The sequence below is a fragment of the Callithrix jacchus genome, chromosome 12 (assembly GCF_049354715.1).
Source record: "Callithrix jacchus isolate 240 chromosome 12, calJac240_pri, whole genome shotgun sequence".
NCBI lineage: Eukaryota > Metazoa > Chordata > Mammalia > Primates > Cebidae > Callithrix > Callithrix jacchus.
The window spans coordinates 76245371-76257803 of record NC_133513.1 but is presented as its reverse complement, the minus strand read 5'-3'; the positions used below and the strand labels follow the sequence as shown (position 1 = coordinate 76257803).

Below are 12433 nucleotides of genomic sequence, written 5' to 3'. Positions count from 1 at the left end.
AACATTTTTCCTTTGCTGATATTTTTTGCATGTGCCCCATTATAGAGACTTTATTACCTTGTTTTCTTGATGTAGCAAAAATTGTCAGTGTCCTGTGCATGTCCCTCAGAGCATTTGGTATGCTTTGGCCAACTTCCATCTCCTGCTATTGTCACAGGATCCTTTGGGTTTTGCTTTTCCAGCCACCATACACCTCTGTGGCTGGTGGTGCCTTTGCCTGAGTTTTGCTCTGACTACCTGTGTCTGTATCACCCATTCGACCTGGTAGGCTGTGCTTGCCTCATGCTATTGGCCCAAATCCCTCACTTGCCCAGAGCAAGCCAGGCTCAGAGCAGCACGGGGTGCATGAGTAAGCAAGTGTGGGGTCTTGCCACTGTGGATAGTCAGGCACGCTGGCTGCTGTGGCCAGATGGGTAGCTCCAGGTGTCCTCTCCATGCAAGCTTCTGACTAAATCACATACATGGCAAGCAGCTTCTGCTGTGAGCATCCACATTTGGATAAGGGGCTCCCTGAAGGGCCACAACTCTTCTCTCCTTTTTGTTGCCTGCAACATGGTGGGTGGGATGGCAGGCATGTTTTAGCCCTGTTTGTGTTATATCTCTTTTAGTCCTGCCATTCGGTGGGTCTCAAGTTTTAGCCCACATCCAAAAAGAAGGAGGTACAGACGACTGGAGAGTTAAAGTGGAGAGGAGATTTACTGAGCGACAGAACAGCTCTTGGGAGACTGAGGTGTGTAGCTTGTATCCACAGGCAGGTTGTCCCAGTAAGTGTCCAGCTCTCAGCAGAGAGGAGACCTGAAATGGGTAGCTCATTTCTACAGGAAGGTGGTGCCGATGAGTGAGGAGACCCAAAGTGGGTAGCTCCTTCCTGCAGCTGGTAGTCTTAATGTCTGTGTGAGTCCAGCTGGCTCCAGCACTTTTATGTGCTCAGAAGGGTGGAAGTACACACTGATTGGTCCATGGGTAGCCATGGACAGGCTTGGAAAAAGCACCATAAGTTTTCACTCTGGGCCATGGACTCTTTCAGAACTGACAGCCTGGCCCCTAGGCTTTAGGTCATCTCTGGCTTGAAGGTGAGGCTTCACCAGGGACTCACCCCTTTCCAGGAACCTGTCTCCTGCTGCCATCAATCATGCTGTTCATGGTGCCCAGAGGAAGAGTGCCTGCAGGCCCACAGTGAGCAGCCCTCTTTCCCCTCTTGGCTTCCTTCCCATGCTCCTTGGTGTCCAAAGTCTAGAGGGAGCTGAGGCGGCAGGGGGCTGGTATATCAGCTCCATCCTGAGCATGCACACACCCAGCCTGGTTGTGACAGCATGCGGGCTCAGCCTCAACTTTGCTCCAAAATTGGAGAAGGTTCCAGGAGCTGGAAGAGGCCAGGCAGCAGGTGCAGGCAATTCTGAGCCTGTGGGGGCAGGGAAATTTCCTGGGTCCCTGAAAGCACAGGGATGCCTAGGTCTGCAGCCACAGCTGGACAGCTTCAGCTATGCATGTGATGGTAGGCTCTCACCCTGCCAACTTAGACAGGGGTTAGGCTCCTGCCTATTCCTTGGTTTCACCTGTTCCCTGAAGCATGGAGCCCTGGTCACACCTCCTCTGCTGCAGCTGCTATTTTTGCAGTGGCTGCTCCAGGTGGGCCACTGTTGCAGCAGTATCTACAGCATGACTCAGTGTCCTTCTTTTAGATTCTGCAGAGGGAATTTGGCTACTTGCTTCTGCTGGAGGCAATAAAATCCAAATATTTGGCACACCATTGTCCAACATTGCAGATAATTACTCTCAGGATTTAGTGTATATGTTTTCAAGTTCCATAACCTCTCAGGAACTGGACAATTAAAATTATCAGGATAAATAACTCTTATGCATGAGTCTGCATCTTTTTCTAGAGTTTGCCTTGGAGTGAAGTTTCAGTTCTCCTTATGACAGCTGGTTTAATAGCAATCTTGTTATTGTCTGCCTTCTCTTCTTTACCTCAGTTTCTCACTTCCATCTGAACTTCTCAAAAAATACTTACACATAAATATTTTGTATCCAGATTTTCTGTTGGAGAATCCACATTAAGATATTTCACACCAGAGGTACTAATGGGGTGGGGAGCAGACCTTTTAGGTGGGATGCTGGAGTTGAATTGCTTCTTGGCCAGTTGGCATCAAGACCAGCTGGCATTTTATAACATCATAATCCCGAGATTCTCCCCTATGTGAATTGAGATGGCTTAAACATGTAAGGCTATGTATGCCTTCTGCAGCATTTCCAGGATTTGAGTGATATGATGACAGTGATAATGATAATGACTGTGCAGTTGGTAGTTGTAAGTATTGTTAGTTATCTGAAGGAAAAGAAATGTCTTTTAAAAAAGTTTACACAGGTAAATCAAAATCTCAGGATGTTATGTGAAAGTCACAAGATCTCTGCAACACCATTTAAAGAAACCCTCTCCTTTTGCAGTTTAAAGGAGACTGAACTAAAAACCAGACTGTTTTTTAGTCTGGTTTTATAAAGAGAAGGCAGACAATAACAAGATTGCTATTAAACCAGCTGTCATAAGGAGAACTGAAACTTCACTCCAAGGCAAACTCCAGAAAAAGATGCAGACTCATGCATAAGAGTTATTTATCCTGATAATTTTAATTGTCCAGTTCCTGAGAGGTTATGGAACTTGAAAACATATACACTAAATCCTGAGAGTAATTAAATAGAACAGTAGAGAAGGCTAACTTCAAAGCAGCAGCAAGCCTTCTCTGGAAAAGTCAGAACCTTAACAGGGAAGGAGTAGGACCCTGAACTCTGGGTTTGCAACATCTGGGTGGCTCACACCTCCTTACTAGACTAAGAGTCTTTCCTCACCTGGAGACCACATAAACACCTCATCTGAGGTTGATGCTTCAAATTAAACACATCTTCCTCAAAATATTTTCTTCTCTGTGACTTTTAGACCAATTACTCTGTTCAAGACCCCAAGAATGGCCCAAATCAGGAAGTACTGTTGCTGCTTTAACAATAAAGGAATTATTCATCAAATGAACCACAGAAACTGGCTTACATTCAGGTAGATCCCAGAAGAACACTCAGAAGAATTAGTCTTCTGAGTGCTGGGAAAGGGGTATGTGCAAAATATTGGACACACACGGTAGATTCTAAAGATAATATTTACATAATGAAATCAGTTCAAGTCTAAATATAGGGCTGGGTGCAGTGGCTCATGCCTGTAGTCCCAGCACTTTGGGAGGCCAAGGCAGGTGGATCACGAGGTAAAGAGATCAAGACCATCCTGGCCAACATGGTGAAATCCTACATTTGTACTAAAAATACAAAACTTAGCTGGGCATGGTGGTGGGCACCTGCGGTCCCAGCTACTTGGAAGGCTGAGGCAGGAAAATTGCTCGAACCTGGGAGGCAGAGGTTGAAGTGAGCCAAGATTGTGTCACTGCACTCCAGCCTGGCACCTGGTGACAGAGTGAGACTCTGTCTCAAAAAAAAAAATCTACATATAGGTATTTAGAGGTCTAAATGTCCACATCCATACCAAGTAATACACCTAATTACATGTTTCTGTAAAAGATTTTAACTATAGAAACTAACAATATATATTAAATTAGCATGATATCACATTAATCAATGTTTAAATTATAAAATAATCATAAAATGTAAATCTGTATCCTTGTAAGTTAATTAAAATGTATAGGATATGATTCATTTTTTTGAAAAGTCTTGAAGAGTATCCAGCACAGTTATTTAACAGATTACATTAGCTAAGTCTCTTTTCAGAATTAAAATGTAAGAAACTTACACGCTTTGAAAAAATACATTAAGATCTATATAAATATTCCACTTACTTTTACTTGACCCACAAAGGCATTGGCTTCTTCCTCCACCACAGATAAATTTCTCGGCAGATAAGGATCAAACACTGGAGCATTGTCATTGACATCCGTCACCACCACGTTTACTGTGGCAGTTGAGGTCTTAAAGAAAAAACCAAGCAGTAAATGTGAGAGGAGCTATTTTTACTTAGAATTCATTTAAGTAGTCATCCTGGCATTTGTCTATCTGAAAAGCATCTAATTCTTCTTTCTAGTCCTTAGCTTTCCAAAAAATAAAAATAAATAAAAATTAAGAAAGAAGCTTGCAACTTTCAAACACCTAGAAAACAGATAGGAAAAGCAAATGATGATATTAAAGGGCAAACACCTTTTTGGAAATGTCAAGTATTTCCCAGAGACTCACTTTGAGAAGATGGCTTTAACTTTACTTGTTCATATTTTACGGGTGGCAAGCTTTTGTTTATACACCCATATGCTGCTTTATCTCTAAAATGTGCCATTTCTGTAGTTATTGATGCTTGCATTTTTTTACTGTTTAAAAATAAAAGCAGTACATTGTAGAATAGCAGGGTACATCAAATGGGCATTTCCTGGAAAGCTAATGCTATCAGAAAATGCTACCTTAGTAATTTTCTAGGTGTACATTTTAACCAAGAGCTTTTTGACTACCGTATAGTAGGCATGAAATGATTATATGATAAGCATATAGCCTATGGAATGCAGGTAAACCTACCAGTAGTGTGTACTACCTAGTAAAAAGTTAAATCCCTGTTCTGTCGCAGACAATATTATGTAGGTCAGTGACTTCTGCACAATCAGTGACTGTCTTTACTCGTGACTCAAGCTGGACACCTCTCTCTAATCAAAGCCTGAGCACAGTACAGAACCTTTACCTAGCTCTGTCAGAGTGTGGGGCTGATCACAGAAGGCTGAGAGCAAAGGTACAGAGAGAAAGAACATTAACCTGGAAAGTAAGAAACCTGGTATGCTATGGTATCAAAAATTTAGTAACAGAAAAAGGAGCAAAAAGCAATGTGATACTCTCATGAGAGAATTATCCATCTTTTGTTAAAAAAAATTTCAATTTCCATTAATTAAGTGATGTGTAGCGAGAGGCTACAAAGCTGAGCATTAAGAAGTGATGAAGTGTGAGTGAAGCTGAAGAGGTTTTGCAGCAGTCATGGGGCTGAGGGGTCAAGTAATGAAGTAATTTTTTAGTTACCAAAGAGACAGGTCTTGATAAATAACCCAGGCTTTCTGTTGGGGTCACTGAAGTTCTACACCATGTGAGTCACGGTGCATGGGGAAAAGACTGGACCTCAGTCAAACTTTGACTGGATTAAGGTGATCTGCCTCTATTTTAACAGAAGCAAAAGGAAATACTCTTTTCATTAACATAACTTTATCCCAAGCCTCTATAATTTTTTCATGACCAATATTCAGTATTAATTAAAAATTACCATGCATAGTGGGGAATTGTTGGGTTTTAGTAATGGCTCATTTCTTTCTTGTTTTTCTTTCTTTTTTTTTTGTGATAGAGTCTTGCTCTGTTGTCTAGGCTGGAGTGCAGTGGCGTGATCTCCACCCACCGCAATCTCTGCTACCTCTCAGGATCAAACAATTCTCCTACCTCAACCTCCTGAGTAGCTGGTATTACAGGTGTATGCCACCATGCGTGGCTAATTTTTGTCTTTTTAATAGATATGGGGTTTCACCACATTGACCAGGCTGATCCTGAACTCCTAACTTCAAGTGATCCATCTGCTTGGGCCTCCCAAAGTGCTGGGATTACAGGCATGAGCCACCACATACCCGGCCAGCTTATTTCTTTGTCTGTGTATTGGCTTACCCTTTGAAATTCATCTTACTATTCATATGTGATTTGTACATATTTTTTATTTAAAGATAAATAAAAAATTTATTTAAAGACATGTACAGCTGTGTGCAGTGGCTCACCCCTGTAATCCCAGCACTTTGGAAGACAGAAGTGGGTAGATCACAAGGTTGGGAGTTTGAGACAAGCCTGGCCAACATAGTGAAAACTGGTCTCTACTAAAAATACAAAAATCAGCCAGGAGTGGTGGCAGGCACCTGTAGTCCAGCTACTCTGGAGGCTGAGGCAGGAGAGTCGCTTGAACTCAGGAGGTGGAGGTTGTGGTGAGTTGAGATTCCACCACTGCACTCCATCCTGTGCAACGTTAGTGTAACTCCATCTCAAAAAATAAATAAGTAGATAGATAAAGACATGTACAAAGATGGCCAGAACAGCATTATATAGTCAAAATCTGGAAACAACTCAAATGTCCATGGACAGTAGATGTTATACAGATTGTGTTTTATATATGTAATGGAATCATACAGAGTAATGAGAATGTACAAACTACTGCTATAAGTAATCACATGGATTAATTTCATGAACCTTAGTTTCTGGGACATAAAATAACACATACTATATGATTCCATTTATATAAACTTCAAAAACAAGCATAATCTCTACATGGGATAAATTAGAATGTAGGTCACTTTGAAGAAGTTGACAAAACAGCAACAGAAATTATCACAAAACCGAGCTTCTGAAGTGCTGATTAATTTCTGGCCTCTGTTATGAATGGTGATTATATAGGTGTGTTCACTATGTAAAAATTCATTAAGCTGTAGAATTACAGTTTGTGTATTATTTTCTTAAAATTATTTTAATTTCAAAGATGCACACACAAAAACATACATGTGTGTTGATATATATAAGCATGTTTAAAAAAATTCAAGTGTTACTTGACTAGATGGAATCCAGATCACTTGATTTTCCCCTTGTTACTTTTATATATTTTCCAAATGCTTCCCCAAAACGCCACTGTGCTTTTATGACAAAAAAAGTATTTTAACAATTGTTATTTCTTTAAAATTTGCCTTAGAATTGAAACCAATAAAGAGATGTTTCTTACAGTTGCAGTAGTTCCCAATTTGCCTAGGGTTAACAAGATATCAAAATTTACAGCCTGGAGCCAAAATCTAAGAACAAGGACCCTGCAGTTTGCTGTCTTTTCTTCAAATTTCCTGAGCCCCATTTATACCGGCATATCTGTCTTTACCTATCAATCTACTGTTTTTCTCAACCTGCTCTTTAAAATTCCTATTCATGTTTTCAGACTATTTTGTATCTTCAGTTTCAGACTGTAACTCTTTTTTTTGGAGATGGGATCTTGCTCTGTCATCCAGGCTGGAATGCAGTGGCATGATCTTGGCTCACTGCAACATCTGACTCCCAGGTTTAAGTGATTCTCCTGCCTCAGCCTCCCAAGTAACTGGAACTATAGGCATGCACTGCTGCACCCAGCTAATTTTCATATTTTTAGTAGAGATAGGTTTCACCATGTTGGCTAGGATGGTCTTGACCACCTGACTTTGTGATCTGCCCACTTCTGCCTCTCAAAGTGCTGGTATTACAAGTGTGAGCCACCACACTCAGCCAAGACTGTGACTCAACCACATAATGTAGAACACAACTGAATTGCTAAAGAAACTAAAAAGTTAAATAACAATTTATAGTTTTGTGCTAATAGGGGATGATCCTTACGGACCATACAGGCATTTTCTTCATTTCTTAATTAATTTTATATGAAATGAAAAAAAAACACTTCATGTCTCACAGAAATGTACAGTCACAACTATATATAATTTCCAGCTTACATATTTCTTGAAATTTTCTAAATACTTCTTGCTTCAGAAATACTTAAGTAAAAAAGAAGATTTCAGGGCTATGCATTAGGTCTATTGACTATTGTTCTGAAACAATGGAAATATTTATAAATTAGCTTGTAAAACATAATTATTTATTTTTTTCTTGATTGGTTCAGAAGAATGACAACAATATGCTTCAGTATGGATATGTGCCATAGAGAATGTTTACATCATATTAAGGAAAGACGTTTTTCCATTGTTCAAGTTTAAAAACTACATATGCAAGCCTATACATGTAATTCACCACATAAACAGAACCAAAAACAAAAACCACATGATTATCTCAATGGATGCAGAGAAGGCCTTTGAAAAATTCAACAGCCCTTTATGCTAAAAACCCTCAATAAACTCAGTATTGATGGAACATATCTCAAAATAATGAAAGCTATTTATGACAAACCAACAGCCAATATCATACTGAATGGGCAAAAACTGGAAGCATTCCCTTTGAAATCTGGCAGATAGACAAGGATGCCCTCTTTCACCACTCCTATTCAATATAGTGCTGGAAGTTCTAGCCAGAGCAATCAGGCAAGAAAAAGAAATAAAGGGTATTCAAATAGGAAAGGAGAAAGCCAAATTGTCTCTATTTGCAGGCAACATGATAGTATATCGAGAAGACCCCATTGTCTCAGCCCAAAAACTCCTGAAACTGATAAGTAACTTCAGCAAAGTCTCAGGATACAAAATCAATGTGCAAAAATCATAAGCATTCCTATACACCAATAGCAGACTTAAAGAGAGCCAAATCAAGAACAAACTGCCATTCACAATTGCTACAAAGAGAATCAAATACCTAGGAATACAACTAACAAGGAACATAAAAGACCTCTTCAAGGAGAACTACAAATCACTGCTCAACAAAATAAGAGAGGAAACAAACAGATGGAGAAACATTCCATGTTCATGGTTAGGAAGAATCAATATCATGAAAATGCCCATACTGCCCAAAGTAATTTACAGACTCAATGCTATCCCCATCAAGCTATCAATGACCTTCTTCACAGAACTGGAAAAAAAAACACCTTAAACTTCATATGAAACCAAAAGGGAGCCCGCATAGCCAAGTCAATTCTAAGGAAAAAGAACACAGCAGGAGGCATCACACTACTGGACTTCAAACTATACTACAAGGCTACAGTAATCAAAACAACATGGTACTGGTACCAAAACAGAGATATAGACCAATGGAACAAAACAGAGTCATAGGAGGCAACACAACATATCTACAACCATACAATCTTGGATAAACCTGACAAAAACAAGCAATGGGGAAAGGATTCCCTGTTTAATAAATGGTGTTGGGAAAACTGGCTAGCCATGTGCAGAAAGCAGAAACTGGACCCCTTCCTGACACCTTACACTAAAATTAACTCCAGATGGATTAAAGACTTAAACATAAGACCTGGCACCATAAAAACCCTAGAAGAAAATCTAGGCAAAACCATTCAGGACATAGGAGTAGGCAAGGACTTCATGACCAAAACAGCAAAAGCATTGGTAACAAAAGCCAAAATAGACAAATGGGACCTAATGAAACTCCACAGCTTCTGCACAGCAAAAGAAACAGTCACTAGAGTAAATCAGCAATCAACAGAATGGGAAAAAATTTTTGCAGTTTACCCATCTGACAAAGGGCTGATATCCAGAATTTACAAAGAACTCAAACAGATTTACAGGAAAAAACAAACAAGCCCATTCAAAAATGGGCAAAGAATATGAACAGACACTTTACAAAAGAAGACATACATGAGGCCAACAAACATATGAAAACATGCTTATCATCACTGGCCATTAGAGAAATGCAAATCAAAACTACATTGAGATACCATCTCATGCCACTTAGAATGGTGATCATTAAAAAATCTGGAGACAACAGATGCTGGAGAGGATGTGGAGAAATAGGAACACTTTTACATGGCTGGTGGGAGCGTAAATTAGTTCAACCATTGTGGAAGACAGCGTGGCGATTCCTCAAGTACCTATAAATAGAAATTCCATTTGATCCAGCAATCCTATTACTGTGTATATATCCAAAGGATTATAAATCGTTCTACTATAAGGACACATGCACACCAATGTTCATTGCAACACTGTTTACAATAACAAAGACCTGGAACCAACCCAAATGCCCATTGATGATAGACTGGACTGGGGAAATGTGGCACATATACACCATGGAATATTATGCAGCAATCAAATTGATGAGTTCGTGTCCTTTATAGGGACATGGATGAATCTGGAGAACATCATTCTCAGCAAACTGACACAAGAACAGAAAATGAAATACCACATGTTCTCATTCATAGGCGGGTAATGAACAATGAGAACACATGGACACAGGGAGGGGAACACTACACACTGGGGTCTTTTGGAGGGAATAGGGGAGGGACAGTGGGGGGGAGTTGGGGAGGGATAGCATAGGGAGAAATCCCAGATGTGGGTGAAGGGGAGGAAGGCAGTAAATCACACTGCCACGTGTGTATCTATGCAACTATCTTCCATGTTCTGCACATGTACCCCAAAACCTAAAATACAATAAAAAAAAACAACTAGTAAATGAACACAGATCACTTTAATTAATTGTTAGGACAGTATGCTAAGTAATACATGTTCACAGCAATTAATTTTAAATATAAATATAATGCCAATTAAATTTAAAAGATCTCAAACTAATAAACTTAATAAACAAAAAGTTACCTATATTCTTTCTTTCTTTCTTTTTTTAGGCAGACTTTCACTCCTATTGCCCAGGCTGCCATGTGATGGTGCATTCTTGGCTCACCACAACCTCTGCATCAGCCCCCGAGTAGCTGGGATTACAGGCTTGTGCCACAATGTCTGGGTAATTTTTGTATTTTTAGTAGAGACGGGGTTTCTCCATGTTGGTCAGGCTGGTCTCGTACCCCAGATCTCAGGTGATCTGCCTACCTAGGCCTCCTGAAATACTGGGATTACAGGCATGAGCCATTGTGCCTAGCAAAAGTTACCTATTTTCTATCAAAGGAGTTTGCTCACTGATTATTCAAAAGTTGTATCAACTTATAATTCCACTAGCTTGAAATACTTGCATTTTAGTACTAAATACTATAATTGATCATTTTCATATTCATTATTTAACTTAAATGTGTCTTAGATTTCATTTTGTCTGAAATAATAGAAGAATTTTCAAAATATATGGTTCATTCACAACAATGCAAGAGAGATAGGTATGTTGTATTATTACTTTTGGAGACCAGGTCTCACTCTGTCATACAGGCTAGAGTGCAGTGGCATGATCTCAGCTCACTGCAACCTCTGTCTCCCAGATTTAAGCAATTCTCCTGCCTCAGCCTCCCAAGTAGCTGGGATTACAGACATGTGCCACCATGACTGGCTAATTTTTTAAATTTTTAATAGGAACAGTGTTTCACTATGGTGGCCAGGCTGATTCGGAAACTCCTGACCTCAATCTGTCCACCTCAGCCTCCCAAAGTGTTGGGAATACAGGCATGAGTCACGGCATCCAGTATACGGTTGTAATTTGAATAGATATTTATTTTTATGAACTGGTATGGCTCTGAAAGAATATTAATATAGCATCTTTGTTTTTAATTTAGGTGTTGTGCTTATGTTTTTTTGAGATATGTCTCACTCTGAGACCCAGGCTGAAATGCAGTGTGTGAATATAAATCACTGCAGCTTTGAACTCTTAGGTTCAATTGATTTTCCCACCTCAGTCTCCTAAGTAGGTGGGACTATAGGTGTATGCCACTATGCCCAGCTAATTTTTATTTATTTTATTTTTGTAGAGACATGGTCTCAGTATGTTGCCTAGGTGGTTTCAAACTCCTCATCTCAGGTGAATCTCCCACCTTGGTCTCTCAAAGTATTGAGTAATTATAGGCCTGAGCCACCATGTCCAGCTCATCTTTTTTTATATATAGTATTAAAAAGTGAGTTATAAAGCCATAGTCAAAGAAAGTCATGTAAATCTATCTATTAATGCACAATGCATTGTTTCACATTCATATGAACATAAATTCAGGGTATCTTATTTATTCTCTTCTAGTATTTCCTATCTCAGGAAATGACATGGCAAAATAATCAACTTAATTTTCTAAGTTACTTTATCTCATCCATGCAGCTGATTAGTCACCAAGTCCAGTTAATTTTGACCTTGTAAATGGGCCTTGTATTTTGCAGTTTTGCAGCAATAGATAAACAATACAATTTTCATTTCCTGAGTAAATAGCTGGCAGTCAGATAACTGGGTTTTCTGATTAGCATATGTTTGGCTATGTAAGAAAACCAGAAATGTGTTTTGCTCAACAATTAATGACTAATTTTTAATACATTTTCTTGTTAGTCAACTTAATGAACACTTTTAAGGACAGTGTGTAATATCAAAAATTTTAATAAGCAATTTTGGCTTTAGTGCTAGAGAGGATAAGAGAAGGGATGCTCGTTTTTTATTTAATCACAAACATTTATTTGTTTTTTGATCATTTAATTTTTACACCTTTTGACTCAAAATGTGTTAAACATTTCATGGTTAGAAGACAATTTCTTCATATTTTGTGAGCATCTTATAGCATAGCCATTTGTTTTGTGCTATTATGTTTATATTAGATGACTGAAATTCAATAACATTAATACATAGTTATGATACATGTATGCTTAGAATTTATCTTAGCAGAGACTCATGGTATCTATAGGAATCAGTCAGGAATATTTCAGTCTGTTTATTAAGAAAGTAGAAAACAGGCCGGGCATGGTGGCTCAAGCCTGTAATCCCAGCACTTTAGGAGGCCGAGGAGGGTGGATCATGAGGTCAAGAGATCGAGACCATCCTGGTCAACATGGTGAAACCCCATTTATACTAAAAATACAAA

General features: G+C 39.2%; 1 protein-coding gene across 9 annotated transcripts in view; it reads right to left on the bottom strand.

Annotated features, from left to right (window-relative positions):
• Positions 1–12433, bottom strand: part of PCDH15 (protocadherin related 15) — a 1854109-nt gene that overhangs the window by 252407 nt on the left and 1589269 nt on the right. For all 9 annotated transcript variants that reach the window (XM_054243050.2, XM_054243053.2, XM_054243049.2 and 6 more), the window contains one exon: positions 3834–3962. In XM_054243050.2, the coding sequence (XP_054099025.2) occupies positions 3834–3962 (129 nt within the window). The remainder of the gene's footprint in view (positions 1–3833; positions 3963–12433) is intronic.